The sequence below is a fragment of the Elephas maximus genome, chromosome 17, assembly GCF_024166365.1.
Source record: "Elephas maximus indicus isolate mEleMax1 chromosome 17, mEleMax1 primary haplotype, whole genome shotgun sequence".
NCBI lineage: Eukaryota > Metazoa > Chordata > Mammalia > Proboscidea > Elephantidae > Elephas > Elephas maximus.
In genome coordinates, this window is record NC_064835.1 from 10,307,503 (window position 1) to 10,324,235 (window position 16,733).

Sequence of the window (16,733 nt, forward strand, 5' to 3'; positions counted from 1 at the left end):
TTTCTTGGCGGTAGGAGGTCCCCCTCCTCTCTGTTCATTTCTCTCTTTTATATTTCAAAAGTGGTTGACTCAAAATACAACCTAATGCTGTAGATTAAGTCCTGCCTCATTAACGTAACTGCCTCTAATCCTGCCTCATTAACATCATAGAGGTAGGATTTACAACCTGTAGGATAATCACATCACATGACAAAATGGTGGGCAATCACACAATATTGGGAATCATGGCCACCCAAGTTGACACACATTTTTGAGGGACACTATTTTTATTCAGTCTGCAACAACTGGTTCATGAGGAATAAATGAGATAATGACATAATGCCTGGCCAAAAAAAAAAAAAAAAAAAAAAATCACACTCTAAAAATGCTAGTTATGAAACAAAAAACATGAAAATTACTGATCGGAAAAAAATCCCTCAAGCATATTCGCTCAGTGGGGTATTCAAAGAGTCAGTGTTAGGGGATCCCAAGCCTTCCAAACCCAAATACAAATTCCTACTGATATTTTGGATTTTCCCATCCTCTCCCCCCCACACCCAGGGCACTGAGTCTCCAGGGGAACCCTCAACAGTGCCGTCTCAGAATGCTTACAAACCCAAATGTCCAGGGAGACCACTGGACAGAAAGTAGGGAGGCCCGAGCTCCAGTCCTAACCCCACCGCATGCTCTGTGACCTGCAGAAGTCAAACCACCTCCCTGGTCCTGAAAGGGGTAAAGGTCCTGGGAGGGCTAAAGATCTGCCAGATGGAACTCTCAGGGACTTGGGAAACCATGCTGAAGCCTCTGAGCCTCTGCAATGAACACAGCCCTCTACAGGTTATTTCATATGGCTCTTATTTCATATGGTTCCAAAACCAAACCCATTGCCATCAAGTCGATTCTGACTTGTGACGATCCTATAGGACAGAGTAGAACTGCGCATAGGGTTTCCAAGGAAGTAAACCTTTTTTTGTGTGTGTGTGCTTTAAGTGAAAGCTTACAAATCAAGTCAGCCTCTCATTCAAAAATTTATACACACCTTGATATATACTCCTAACTGCTTTCCCCCTAATGGGACAGTATACTCATTCCCTCTACTCTCTGTTTTCTAGTCCACTCTGCCAGTTTCTGACCCCCTCCGCCCTCCCATCTCCCCTCCAGACAGGAGATGCCAACATAGTCCCTTATGTCTACTTGATTCAAGAAGCTCACTCCTCACCAGCATCATTTTCTATCCCATTGTCCAGACCAATCCCTGTCTGAAGAGTTGGCTTGGGAATGGTTCCTGTCCTGGGCTAACAGAAGGTCTGGGGTCCTTCTAGCCTCAGTCAGACCATTAAGTCTGGTCTTTTTAGGAGAACTTGAGGTCTGCATCCCACTGCTCTCCTGCTCCCTCAGGTGTTCTCTCTTGTGTTCCCTATCAGAGCAGTCATCGGTTGTAGCTGGGCACCATCTAGTTCTTCTGGTCTCAGGCTGATGTAGTCTCTGGTTTATGTGGCCCTTTCTGTCTCTTGGGCTCATAATTACCTTGTGTCTTTGGTGTTTTTCATTCTCCTTTGTACCAGGTGGGTAGAGACCAATTGATGCAACTTAGATGGCCGCTTGCTAGCGTTTAAGACTCCAGACGCCACTCTCCAAAGTGGGAGGCAGAATGTTATCTTATTATTATGCCATAGATTTTATTATGCCAATTGACTTAGATATCCCCCGAAACCATGGTTCCCAAACCCCCACCCCTACTACACTGGCCTTCGAAGCATTCAGTGTATTCAGGAAACTTCTTTGCTTTTAGTTTAATCCAATTGTGCTGGCCTCTCCTGTGTTGTGTGTTCTTTCCCTTCAGCTAAAATAGTTCTTATCTACTATTTAATTAGTGAAGACCCCTCTCCCTTCATCCCTCCCTCCCTCTTCTCGTAACTGTCAAAAGATATTTTCTTCTCTGTTTAAACTATTTCTCCAGTTCTTATAATAGCGGTCTTATACAATATTTGTCCTTTTGCAACTGACTAATTTCACTCAGCATGATGCCTTCCAGATTCCTCCATGTTATGAAATGTTTCATGGATTCGTCATTGTTCTTCATCGATGCATAGTATTCCACTGTGTGAATATAGCATAATTTATATATCCATTCATCCGTTGATGGGCACCTTTGTTGCTTCTCCCTTTTTGCTATTGTAAACAGTGCTACAATAAACATAGGTGTGCATATATCTGTTCTTGTAAAGGCTCTTATTTCTCTAGGATATATTCCGAGGAGTGGGATTGCTGGATCATATGGTAGTTCTATTTCTAGCCTTTTAAGGAAGTGCCAAATCGATTTCCAAATTGGTTGTAGCATTTTACATTTCCACCAGCAGTGTGTAAGTGTTCCAGTCTCTCCACAGCCTCTCCAACATTTATTATTTTGTGTTTTTTGAATTAATGCTAGCCTTGTTGGAGTGAGATGGAATCTCATTGTGGTTTTGATTTGCATTTCTCTAATGGCTAATGATCGCGAGCATTTCCTCGTGTATCTGTTCGCCACCTGAATGTCTTCTTTAGTGAAGTGTCTGTTCATATCTTTTGCCCATTTTTTAATTGGGTTATTTGTCTTTTTGTAGTTGAGTTTTTGCACTATCATGTAGATTTTAGAGATCAAGTGCCAATCAGAAACGTCATAGCTAAAAACTTTTTCCCAGCCTGTAGGTAATCTTTTTACTCTTTTGGTGAAGTCTTTGGATGAGCATAGGTGTTTGATTTTTGGGAGCTCCCAGTTATCTAGTTTCTCTTCTGCATTGTTAGTAATGTTTCCTAGCATTGTCCCTATTTTTTCTTCTATGACCTTTATTGTTTTAGATTTTATATTTAGGTCTTTGATCCATTTTGAGTTAGTTTTTGTGCATGGTGTGAGGTATGGGTCTTGTTTCATTTTTTTGCAGATGGATATCCGGTTATGCCAGCACCGTTTGTTAAAGAGACTGTCTTTTCCCCATTTAACTGACTTTGGGCCTTTGTCAAATATCAGCTGCTCATATATGGATGCATTTATGTCTGGATTCTCAATTCTGTTCCATTGGTCTATGTATCTGTTGTTGTACCAGCACCAGGCTGCTTTGACTACTGCGGCAGTATAATGGGTTCTAAAATCATGTAGAGTGAGGCCTCCCACTTTCTTCTCCTTTTTCAGTAATGCTTTACTCACCCGGGGGCCTCTTTCCCTTCCATATGAAGTTGGTGATTTGTTTCTCTATCTCATTAAAAAATGTTGTTGGAATTTGGATCAGAATTGCATTGTATCTATAGATCGCTTTTGATAGAATAGACATTTTCACAATGTTAAGTCTTCCTATCCATGAGCAAGGTGTATTTTTCCACTTATGTAGGTCTCTTTTGGTTTCTTGCAGTAGTGTCTTGTAGATTTCTTTGTACAAGTCTTTTATGTCTCAGGTAAGATTTATTCCTAGGTATCTTATCTTCTTGGGGGCTGCTGTGAATGGTATTGATTTGGTGATTTCCTCTTCAATGTTCTTTTTGTTGGCGCAGACGAATCCAACTGATTTTTTGTATGTTTATCTTATATCCTGATCCTCTGCTGAACTCTTCTATTAGTTTCAGTAGTTTTCTTAAGGATTCTTTAGGGTTTCCTGTGTATAAGATCATGTCATCTGCAAAAAGAGATATTTTTACTTCTTCCTTATAAATCTGGATGCCCTTTATTTCTTAATCTAGCCTAATTGCTCTGACTGGGACCTCCAGCACAATGTTGAATAAGAGTAGTGATAAAGGGCATCCTTGTCCGGTTCCCAATCTCAAGGGGAATGCTTTCAGGCTCTTTCCATTTAGGATGATGTTGACTGTTGGCTTTGTATAAATGCCTTTTATTATGTTGAGAAATTTTCCTTCTATTCTTATTTTGCTGGAAGTTTTTTTTTGTTGTTGTTATGAATGGGTGTTGAACTTTGTCAAATGCCTTTTCTGTGTCAATTGATAAAATCATATGGTTCTTGTCTTTTATTCATATGATTGATTACATTAATTGTTTTTCTAATGTTGAACCATCCCTGCATACCTGGTACGAATCCCACTTGGTCATGGTGAATTATTTTTTTGATACCAAATAAAACCCAAACCCATTGCCGTCAAGTCAATTCTGACTCATAGCAACCCTATAGGGCAGAGTAGAACTGCCCCATAGAGCTTCCAAGGAGTGCCTGGTGGATTCGAACTGCTGACCTTTTGGTTAGCAGCTGTAGCTCTTAACCACTACGCCACCAGGGTTTCCACATTTTTTTGATATGTTGTTGAATTCTATTGGCTAGAATTTTGTTGAAGATTTTTGCATCCAAGTTCATGAGGGATATAAGTCTGTAATTTTCTTTTTTTGTGGTATCTTTACCTGGTTTTCGTATCAGGGATATGCTGGCTTCATAGAATGAGTTTGGGAGTATTCCATCCTTTTCTATGCTCTGAAATACCTTTAGTAGTAGCGGTGTTAATTCTTCTCTGAAAGTTTGGTAGAAATCTGCAGTAAAGCTGTCCAGGCCAGGGTTTTTTTTTGTTGTTGAGGGTTTTTTGATTACCTTTTCAATCTCTTCTTTTGTTATGGGTCTATTTAGTTGTTCTGCCTCTGTTTGTGTTAGTTTAGGTAGGTAGCATGTTCCTAGGAATTCATCCATTTCTTCTAGGTTTTCAAATTTGTTAGAGTACAATTTTTCATAGTAATGTGATATGATTCTTTTAATTTCAGTTGGGTCAGTTGTAATATTGCCCATCTCATTTCTTATTTGGGTTATTTGCTTCCTCTCCTGTTTTTCTTTTGTCAATTTGGCCAATGGTTTATCAATTTTGTTAATTTTTTCAATGAACCAGCTTTTGGTCTTGTTAACTCTTTTAATTGTTCTTCTGTTTTCTATTTCATTTAGTTCTGCTATAATTTTTATTATTTCCTTTCTTCTAGTGCCTGAAGGTTTCTTTTGTTGCTCTCTTTCTATTTGTTCAAGTTGTAGGGGTAATTCTTTGATTTTGGCCCTTTCTTCCTTTTGTATGTGTGCATTTATTGATGTAAATTGACCTGTGAGCACTGCTTTTGCTGTGTCCCAAAGGTTCTGATAGGCAGTGTTTTCATCCTCATTGGATTCTATGAATTTCTTTATTCCATCCTTAACACCTTCTATAACCCAGCCTTTTTTGAGCAGGGTATTGTTCAGTTTCCTTTGCTTGATTTCTTTTCCCAGCTTTTTCTGTTATTGATTTCTACTTTTTTAGCCTTATGGTCAGAGAAGATGCTTTGTAACATTTCAATGTTTTGGACTCTGCTAAGGCTTGCTTTATGACCTAATATGTGGTCTATTCTAGAGAATGTTCCATGTGCACTAGAAAAGAAAGTATACTTGGCTGCTGTTGGGTGGAGTGTTCCGTATACGTCTATAAGGTTGAGTTGGTTTATTGCGACATTTGGATCTTCCGTGTCTTTATTGAGCTTCTTTCTGGATGTCCTGTCCTTCACTGAAAGTGGTGTGTTGAAGTCTCCTACTATTATTGTGGAGCTGTCTATCTCACTTTTCAGTGCTGATAGAGTTTGTTTTATGTATCTTGCAGCCTTGTCATTGGGTGCATAAATATTTAATATGGTTATATCCTCTGGGTGTATTGTTCCTTTAATCATTATATAGTGTCCTTCCTTATCCTTTGTGGTAGATTTAACTTTAAAGTCTATTTTGTCAGAAATTAATATTGCCACTCCTGATTTTTTTTTTATTGTTGTTTGCTTGATATATTTTTTTCCATTCTTTGAGCTTTAGCTCGTTTGTGTCTCTAAGTCTAAGATGTGTTTCTTGTAGGCAGTATATAGACGGATCATGTTTTTTTTTGTCCATTCTGCCACTCTCTGTCTCTTTATCAGTGCATTTAGACCATTAACATTCAGCATAATTATGTATAGGTATGAGTTTAGTGCTGTCATTTTGAAGTCTTTTTTGTGTGTGTTGTTGGCAGATTTATTTCCCACTTAATTTTTTGTGCTGAGTAGTTTATCTTTATATACTGTCTTTTCCTCTTCTTCATTGTTGTTGATTTTGTTTCTGCTGAGTCCTTTTTCTTCCTATATTTTATTTTGATGAGTAGGATAGTTAGTCTCCTTTGTGGTTACCTTGATATTTACCTCTATTTTTCAAAGTTTAAACCTAACTTTTATATCTTTGTATTACCTTGTATTCCTCTCCATATGAAAGATCTATGACTACGTTTCTTAGTCCCTCTTTATTATTTTAATGTTGTCTTCTTTTACATAATGACATCGCTGTTTCCCTGTTTTGAGTGTTTTTTTATTTTGGTTTATTTTTGTGATTTCCCTATCGGAGTTGACATCTGATTGCTCTGTCCAGTGTTCTAGTCTTGGGTTGATACCTGGTATTATTGATTTTTTAACCAAAGAACTCCCTTTAGTATTTCTTGTAGTTTTGGTTTGGTTTTTTACAAATTCCCTAAACTTCTGTTTATCTGGAAATGTCCTAATTTCAACTTCATATTTGAGAGACAGTTTTGCCGGGTATATTATTCTTGGCTAGCAATTTTTTCCTTCAGGGCTTCATGTAAGTCATCCCATTGCCTTCCTGCCTGCATGGTTTCTGCCAAGTAGTCTGAGTTTATCCTTAATGGCTCTCCTTTGTAGGTGACTTTTCATTTATCCCTAGCTGCTCTTAAAATTCTCTCTTTATCTTTGGTTTTGGCAAGTTTGATTATAATATGTCTTAGTAACTTTCTTTTAAAATCTATCTTACGTGGAGTTTGATGAGCATCTTGGATGGATATTTTCTCATCTTTCATGATATCAGGGAAATTTTCTGCCAACAAATCTTCAACAATTCTCTCTGTATTTTCTGCTATCCCTCCCTGTTCTGGTACTCCAGTCACTCATAGGTTATTTCTCTTGATAGAGTCCCACATGATACTTTAGGTTTCTTCATTTTTTTTTTTTAATTCTTTTATATAATTTTTCTTCAAATATATTGTTGCCAAGTGCTTTATCTTCTAGGCCACCAATTCTGCCTTCCACTTGCTCAATTCTGCTCCTCTGACTTTCTATTGAGTTATCTAATTCTGTAATTTTATTGTTAATCTTCCGAATTTCTGATCATTATCTCTGTATGGATTCTTGCACCTTATTAAACTTTTCATTATGTTCTTGAATAGCCATTTTAATTTCCTCAGCTGTTTTATTTGTGTGTTCCTATGCTTGTTCTGCATATTGCCTGATCTCCTTCCTGATGTCTTGAAGAATTCTGTATATTAATCTTTTGAATTCTGCTTCCAGTAATTCCAGGAAGTCACCTTCATCTAGAAGACCCTTTGATTCTCTGTTTTAAGAGCTTGTTGAAGCGATCATGGTCTTCTTCTTTGTGTGGCTTGAGACTGACTGTTGTCTCTGAGCCATCTACAAGATATTGTATTAGTTTATTTCATGTTTGCTTACTGTATCCTAGTTTCTTGCTTTGTTTTGTTTTTATATGCCCAAATGTGTTGCTTGAGGGAGCTAGCTTGATTATTTTCACCTTTGGAGCTCTGATGTCCTGTCACCAGATGGCTAGAGCTGTTATCGGGTATTTGAGCTTATGAGTCCATTCACTTTTCTTGTGTGGATTCAGCTCAGGTGTCTAGGTAGCTGGCCATCAAGTATTTGGTACAGGCTCTGTCCTACAGTCTTAGAGGGTCAGGTGTGTTTGCTGTTGGTACCAGTATCTGGTGCAGTAGGGGGTCACACTCTGACCAGGGCAGGGGGCTGAGAACCGTCACCTGAGTGTCTCTAAGGAAAGCGTGTCCCTGTTCTCTACAGCATATAGGTGGGTGGGTTCTGCAGACAGACCACGGGCACCCAACGCTTTTGATTGTAATGACTGGGAGGTACCAGTTATCATTGGATCCCTGTCGTGGGTGGCTGGGTGACCTAAGTGGAGCCACCAGTCCTTAGGCCTCTGATGTGGGTAGGTGAGGATCCTGTTTAGTAGGCAAAGCCAGATCAGGTATCAAACACCCACCTCTCCACTGTACAGCTTAAACAGATGCAGTTTGCCAGCAAGGGCCTATTCTCCTGAAATAGGCCCACACAGTTCCATGCAGGGGGAAAAGGCATTCAAAGTCCATGGACTGTTTGTGCCTGGACAGGAGCCACTTCTGTCCTGAGCTCCCCAGGTTAGTAGAGCTGGCAGATTATCTTATCCCCTGTTATGAATTTATTCCTTCTCCAAGTCTGGGAGCACGGCTCAGGGCACTCAAATGGGCCTATCTAAGGCCCAGGGAAATGAACAGCCACTGAAGCTGGATTGGAGGCCGGGGGCAAGGTAAAATATATGCAAATATTTAGCTTTTGCTGAGAGTGCCGTTATTCTGTGGTTCCAGAGGTATGACTAGGCTGTGCAGCTGGCTGCTTCTCCCTGAGGAAACTGCGGCTGAACACTACCACTAGCCGGCTGCTGCCGCTCCTGGGAATGGTGCCTGAGGGATCCCAGAGATTCAGGTCTGGCAACTCCTCTTGGCTTCTGAACCATCTCTTTCTCTCCCTGCTGCTCAGTCTGTTTTCTGACTTTGCCTTTGATGTCCAGGGCTCCTAGCTTGTCATAAATATAATCGTTTCACTTGATTTTGGGGATCTTTGTGGTAAGAGGGCTTGCCAGAAGCATCTGGCTATTCCGCCATCTTGCCCCCACCTCTGCCTGTAAATCTTTACGGAAGCAGACTGCCACATCTTTTTCCCACTGAGAGGCTGGTGGCTTTGAAACACCGACCTTTTGGTTAGCAGCCGATGACATAACCCACTGCAGCACTAGGGCTTCTTTTCACATGGTTAGATGGTAGAATTCTCCGCTTCCATGCAGGAGACTCAGGTTTGACTCCCAGCCAATACACTTCATGTGCAGCCACCACCGTCTGCCAGTGGAGGCTTGTGTGTTGTTATGATGCTGAACAGGTTTTGGCAGAGCTTCCAGACTAAGATGGACTAGGAAGAAAGGGCTGGAGATCTACTTCCAAAAATCAGCCAATGAAGCCCTATGGGTCACAATGGTCTGATCCACAACTGATTATGGGGTTGTGCACGAGGTCGTTATGAGTTTGGGGTCAACTTGAAGGCCACTACCAAAAGGAATAACACCTGTAAACAGAAGAGTCTACCTTTAAGCCACCCTAGAGGTGGACCTATTCTGCACCCATTTACACTTTCCTTCCCATCACACTAAAGGAGGTGCTCCTCCTCCTGCCCAGGGCCAATCTCACCTTTTGTCTGGTCAGTGCACTGCCTGAGGGTTCCCCTGGAGCACGGTGCCCTGTGGAGGAGAAGGGATGCCGAGCAGGGCAGCGAGTCCAGGCAGGAGGGTCCGTCTGACAGTGACACTACAGCAACCTCATGAGGCAGGTGGAGAAACTGAAGCTTGGGAAGTGAATTAACTTGACAGAGTCACACAGCCGGTGAGTGGCAGAGCCAGATGCTATGGCAGGTCTGTCTGGTACGAAAACCATACCCTTCACCAGCACACAACTCCTCCTGCACAATCCCCTTCCTCAAACAGCCCTGCAAGCCGCAGCTTTCAGTATGCTACCCTGCTCTGCACCTCGCCGTGCTCTCTCCTTATTAGACTTCTCGCCCCTCAGCCTGGCATGTAAACCTCTCTACAACATGGGCCAGCCGTACTCAACCAAAGGGAGAACCCCATGCTCCCAAGTGCATATCCTCCTCTCTGGTTAAGCAGGTCCCTTCCCTCTCCTTCAGGCCCACCTTGCTTACCTGCTCATCCCCTTCAGATGCCCATACCAGGTCTTAACTGCTCTTCTGTCTTCCAGGTCCTCATCTGGCCCCACGGCTGTCACAAGATACCACCTTTAACCACCGCCCATGCCATTTCATCTCTTCCTGACTGTCACACTTATATCCATGTGGCCTTAATTATTTCCAGCTCTGTGCCCCAGGAGAATGTAACCTCACCAAGGACAGGGCAGTGAGATATACGTTTCCCTTCTGTTCCCTCCTAAGATTTCCCACTGCGCTGACTCATCATGGACTCCCAGGCAGAGACCCCTGGGATGGGTCCTGGGAATATTTTCCACAGATGGAGGTGGAGGGCATTAAGGGTGTCCGTGAACACTTTATCCCATGCACAGAGTATTCCTGACAGAATTTTTTCCTATCAGTATTTCTAATGTGTGTGTGTTTTAAAATAACTAGCCTTTTTAGAGTGGGATTTTGTACCAGGCATGCACATTATTTAATTTATCCCTTTTAACCCTGGGAAGTGAGTGTGAGATCTTATTGAATGAATGAGTTAATTTACTCCTTTTTTTTTTATATAGATGCAGACCCTGAGCTCAGCGTGGCTAAATAACTTGCCCAAGTAAGTAGCACAGTAAGTAACACAGATGGGAGCCAAACCTAGGTTTCTGACTTCCCACACTCTTAACTCTGCCACCTCTAAGGTGTCTAGAGACGCCTGGCTCAAGGTCACCTGCAGGGGTGTCTGTCTGAGGATACGGTAGCTGGGTGAGTGTTGCCTGCCCCCCAGCCAGGGAGAGCCCAGAACCCGCTGTGCCCCCCTCTGTCACACTCACAGAGCAGGAAGAGTGACACCACAAGGGCGATGAGGAGGAGGATGCACCCGATGAGCGGCAGCCGCTTCAGGCCCTCCTGCCAGGTGAACTTGGGCAAGCCGAGACCTGGATATACAAAGGGGAAAGTGAGGCTGGTGGGGAGGAGCTTGGCGTGGAGGAGGCAGGAAAAGGAAACAGGGCTAGCCCATGCGGGCCCCATGAGGACCTCTCCATCGCATAATATGGCACCACTGCCCGCATGCTTCCAACCAAAAAAAAAAAAAAAAACCCAAACCCTTTGCCATCAACTGGATGCCTACTTATGGTAACGTGTTACAGGATAGAACTGCTCCATAGTGGTTTTTTTGACTGTACTCTTAACAGAAGCAAATCGTCAGACCTTTTCTTCTTCAGTACCCCTGGGTGGGTTTGAACCACCAGGCTTTAGGTTAGGAGGCAAGCGCAAATCCTTTGTGCCACTCAAGCACCTCTTGCTACCAACAGCTCCCTTTTATTGAGCTGCTACTATGGGCCAGCCAGGCCTCTGCATGTGCTATCTTCTTAGATGTTCACATCAACCTTGTGAGCTGGGCATTATGACTCCCATTTTATAGACGGGGAAACTGAGGTTTGTGGAAGTTAAATTAACTTGTCTGAAGTTATCAGGCTAGTGAGTGGCAGAGCAGGAATTTCAACGCAGGAGTGTCTGTTCCCAAAGCCCCACGTGAGAGAGCAAAAATGGTCACAAGGATGGCTGTGGAGGGGGACCCCAAACCTGGCATGCTCCTCCAAAGCCAGATAATATCCAAGCCCTAAGCTTGTTTGAATTGTGGTGATGGAGGGGTCTTTAGATGCCTGGGATTGGAAGAGGGCAGAATTAGGATGGGCAGAAATATTGCCTCATTAAGGGCGGAACCATGCCTTGAGGCCCATTTGGCATCTTCATAGTAGCTGAATCACACAGAAGTGATCAGGATCTCTCCCTTTCCTCCTCCACCCACAGATGGACCCTCTGATCATGACCTTGCTCCAGCTTCCCAGGGAGACTCACAGGGAAGCCCAAGGAAAGGACCCAGGTCTCTAACCAGGAGTTCTTGCCCTTGAAATCAGAACTTTGGATGCAGCCTACAAAGTTACACACTGCTTTGCCAGTCCCTATTTCTTGGCCTGAACCCCCTCTGCCGCCAAACTTCTACCGTCTTAGATTTTCATGTAAGGGTCCCTTCCTGCTCCCATCTCCTCAGGCTCCTCACTGCCCATCCCTAGATCCCTGCACATCATTATCCAGATGGTATGAGGGGCAGAGCATGCCAACTCCAAGATATCCTCCTTGCCCATGGACTGTTCGTGTTCCTCTTGCCCTCCCTGCAGTATCGCCTTTACCTGAGCTCTCCACGGTGACCCTGGTGGCTGGCGGTGACCTGGCAGGAGACGCCCGGGCAGGTACTGCCTCCACTGGTGTTGCTCTAACAAGATACACTCTGGTTGGAGAGACTGTCATGGAGGCCGATCTGCCAGATGATGACCTGCCAGACGATGACCTGGAAGGTGATGTCCGGGCTGGGGACACCCTGGCTGGGGACACCCGGGCCGGGGACACCCGAGCTGAAGTCGTCCTTGCTGGGGAAGCATTCTGAAAGCAAAGTGAAGGGCATCTCTTAGGTGGCTCCCCTGCCAACCCAGCTCAACTGTCAGCCCTACTGAGCTAGCAGATAAATGCTCTGGGGCAAGCGGCTAGGGGTGAGCAAAGCCACCTGGACAAGAAGAAGTGTCCAAGGATAGGGTGAAAGTCAAGAAAGCTTGCTGCTCCCCAGCAGCCCTAAAGTTTCCCACTCACAAGGACCCACAGAGGGGGCAGCAGTCTCAGAGGGCAAAAGGCCATCTGCCTGGAGCTGGGGGCGCCTGCTTCAAATACACTTCTCGGTTGTTGTTTTTGTTAGGTGCTGTCAAGTTAGTTCCGACTCATAGCGACCCTACGTACAACAGAATGAAACACTGCCCGGTCCTGCGCCATCCTCGCAATTGTTATGCTTGAGCCCATTGTTGCAGCCACTGTGTCAACCCATCTTCTTGAGGGTCTTCCCCTTTTTTTGCTGACCCTTTACTTTTCCAAGCAAAATGTCCTCCTCCAAGGACTGACTCCTCCTGAAAACATGTCCAAAGTAATCGAAACGGTCTCACCAACCTTGCTTCTCTGTTGTTTTTATATGCTGTTGAGTTGGTTGCGACTCCTAGCGGCCCTATAGGGAGGGTCAAAGAAGGGCTGTGGAAGAGAAGCTAGATAACTGGGAGCTCCTAAAAATCAAACGCCTATCCTCATCCAAAGACTTCACCAAAAGAGCAAAAAGATTACCTACAGACTGGGAAGGTTTTTGGCTACGACAATTCCAAACAGCAGCTGATCTCTAAACTCTACATGATACTGCAAAAACTCAACAACAAAAAGATGAATAATCCAATTGAAAAATGGGCAAAGGATATGAACAGGCACTTCACTAAAGCAGACATTCAGGCGGCGAACATACAGGAGGAAATGCTCACAATCATTAGCCATTAGAGAAATGCAAATCAAAACTACAATGAGATACCATCTCACCCCAACAAGGCAGGCATTAATCCAAAAAACACAATAAATGTTGGAGAGGTTGTGGAGAGACTGGAACACTTATACACTGCTGGTGGGAATGTAAAATGGTATAACCACTTTGGAAACCGATTTGGCACTTCCTTAAAAAGCTAAAAATAGAACTACCATACAATCTAGCAATTCTACTCCTTGGAATATATCCTAGAGAAATAAGAGCCTTCACACAAACATATATGCATACCATGTTCATTGCAGCACTGTTTACAATAGCAAAAAGATAGAAGCAACCAAAGTGCCCATCAACGGATGAATGGATAAATAAATTATGGTATAGTCATATAATGGAATACTATGCAATGATTAAGAGCAACAATGAATCCGTGAAACATGTCATAATATAGAGGAATCTGGAAGGCATTATGCTGAGTGAAATTAGTCAGTTGCAAAAGGACAAATATTGTATGAGGCCACTATTATAAGAACTCAACAAAAAGTTTAAACACAGAAAAAAATATTCTTTGATGGTTACGAGGCTGGGGAGGAAGGGTATTCACTAATTAGATAGTAGACAAGAACTGTTTTAGGTGAAGGGAAAAGCAACACACAATACAGGAGAGGTCAGGACAACTGGACTAAACCAAACGCAAAGAAGTTTCCCGGACACAACTGAATGTTTCAAAGGCCAGAGTAGCAGGGACAGGAGTTTGGGGACCACGGTTTCAGGGGACATCTAGGTCAATTGGCATAAAAAAAAAAAGGTATTAAGAAAACATTCTGCATCCTACTTTGGTGAGTGACGTCAGGGGTCTTAAATGCTAGCAAGCGACCATCTAAGATGCATCAATTGGTCTCAACCCATCTGGAACAAAGGAGAATGGAGAACACCAAAGACATAAAGTAAAGATGAACCCAGGAGACAGAAAGGGCCACATAAACCAGAAACTATATCAGCCTGAGGCTGGAAGAACTAGATGGTGCCTGGCTACCACCGATGACTGCCCTGACAGGGAACACAATAGAAAATCCCTGATGGAGCAGGAGAACACTGGGATGCAGATCTCAAATTCTAGTAAAAAGACCAGGCTTAATGGTCTGACCGAGACTGGAGGGGCCCCGGAGGTCATGGTCCCTGGATCCTTTGTTAGGTCAAGGCTGGAACCATTCCTGAAGTCAACTCTTCAGACGGATTGGACTGGACTATAACACAGAAAATGATACTGGTGAGGAGTGAGCTTCTTAGCTCAAGTAGACACATGAGGCTATGTGGGCAGCTCCTGTCTGGAGGCGAGATGAGAAGGTAGAGGGGAAGAGAAGCTGGTTGAATGGTCACGGGGAATTCAGGGTGGAGAGGAGGAGTGTGCTGTCTCATTAGGGGAAGAGCAGCTAGGAGCACATAGCAAGGTGTGTATAAGTTTTTGTATGAGAGAATGACTTGATTTGTAAACTTTCACTTAAAGCACAATAAATAAAAAAAAAAGAAGGGCTGAGGGCCGCACTCTCTCTCTGACCCTCATATCCAGGAAGTAACCACCCCTTCAGCCCTCTTCATTTTCACATCATATCCCTCCTCTATTAATTTGTGTGTTAGAATGCAGATTAAAAACACCACTCTTAATATGAGCTGTTGTCAAAAACCTGAAAAGCACTGCTTAAGAAAAGCCTTCGCATTGGCCGCACAACTCTGACTGTACTGGAAACCGTTGAATTATACAGTATATGAATTATATCTGAATACAGCTGGCTTTTTAAAAAGAATGTATGTATATTTGAAAAATACAGTATCATTTTCACTATACACATAAAAATAAAAACTGACAATGTGACAGAAATATTTTTAAAAAAAGGAAAGCCCTCACCTGCCTTGCTTGGGCCCTGCTGCCCTCAGTAATGCCAGCGTATTCTCTCCCCCTTCCCGCCCACATGCACACGTGCACACATACATGCACACACAGACACACACATCAGAGAAGCTGGAGGAACAAGATACAAGAGCAGAAGGTAGGCTAGGGTACAACTCCACCACTCTGGGACAAGAGCTTTAAGCTTGCCCAGCTGTAGGTTGAGTGATATATTCATTTGGAATGAGTTGGCACTTGAATTTACAGTTTTAAGGGGCCTAACATGCTCTAAATGCTTTATCTGTGTTTACTCACTTAATTCGTGAAACAACTCCTGAGGTAGAAATGATTATTATCTCCACTTTGGACAGGGGAAACAGAGGCAGAGAGGTTAGATAATTCAGTCAAGTTGTCACAGCTAGAAAGTAGCAGAGGCAGGATTCGAACCCATGAAGTCAGCCTCCAGTGTCCATGCTCTTAACTCCTAGGCTTTGTCGACTCCCTGAGAAGGAAGCATAAGTTAATGGAGTGGCTGGCCACAATAGCCTACCAATGACTACCAGTCCCATTGCTTTCCCTGGAGAACTTGGGGCCTTTAAGACAAAAACCCGAACCCATTGCCATCAAGTTGATTCCAACTCATAGCGACTGTATAGGACAGAGCAGAACTGCCCCATAGGGTTTCCAGGGAGCAGCTGGGGGATTTGAACGCTGACTTTGGGTTAGCAGCCAATAGCTTCACTACTGCACCACCTCTGGGGTGCTTTAAATCTGGGAGAGGGAGCCGGTGAGGTCAGGGGCAGCATGGAGTGCTTGGGTGTTCTCTACTTTCTGCCCAGCCCTGGTCTACAGCACCCCCGGTCCCTGTCATTGCACTGGGCGTCGTCTCACCTTGCTCTCGCCCCACCCCTCTGACCTCCCTCACACAGTCTGTGCCTCCTAAGTGCCCTCCTAGAATCCCCAGAGCAGGGAGGGTACTGGGAACTACCTGGCCCGTGGGCTGCATATGACCCTCGTTACAGTATCTGCTGGAGACTGATTGGCTGCTCAGGAGGGCAGGTCTCACTGGGAAGCTGCATAAATGGCAGAGAAAGCAAGCCTTAGGGACTGGGGTACAGAGGTGCTAGGGGATGGGGGGGTCCCTGCAGGGCTGTGTGAAGGAGACAGAAGGCTCCGGACCTCCAGGCACCTCTGTTTTCATTGCTCACCTCCCACCGTGCTTAAAAACATTTCACATTACACCAAAAAAAAAAAAAAAAAAACACCAAGCCAACCAATTAATAGAAGGCCCTCCCCATTAGAACATCTGGCTCAACTGAGCACCACAATTCCTTCAAGTAGGACTTTTTGTTTTTGTTTTTTATTCCCTGCTCCCCTGGGAATTGGTTTGGTTACGTCATCATTTTTGGAGGGCTATGCGAAACCCCGGCGGCGTAGTAGTTAAGTGCTAAAGCTGCTAACCAAAAGCTTGGCAGTTCAAATCCACCAGGCGTTCCTTGGAAACTCTATAGGGCAGTTGTACTCTGTCCTATAGGGTCGCTATGAGTTGGAATCCACTCGACAGCAATGGGTTGGATGATCTTCTGGGGGGCATGAAGTTAAGGAGAAACCCTGGATCCCTGACCACACTTGGCTTGCCAGAGGCAGGAGCCCGGAGAGGCTGCGCCAGGTTAACTAACAGATGTGGGTAAGTGCGCAGGAGCTCTGGTGCCCCAGCTGGCTGAGCAGGGACACACACGTGTGTTTAGGGACCTGAAGGGCAGCTGCTGCTTCTG

The 16,733-nt window shown here is 44.0% G+C and overlaps 1 protein-coding gene across 1 annotated transcript in view; it reads right to left on the reverse strand.

Moving 5' to 3' along the window:
* Nucleotides 1-16,733, reverse strand: part of TMPRSS13 (transmembrane serine protease 13) — a gene marked incomplete at its 5' end in the record, with an annotated part of 110,671 nt that overhangs the window by 23,198 nt on the left and 70,740 nt on the right. The window contains 2 exons of the mRNA XM_049857350.1: nucleotides 10,555-10,659; nucleotides 11,917-12,166. Of these exons, the coding sequence (XP_049713307.1) occupies nucleotides 10,555-10,659; nucleotides 11,917-12,166 (355 nt within the window). The remainder of the gene's footprint in view (nucleotides 1-10,554; nucleotides 10,660-11,916; nucleotides 12,167-16,733) is intronic.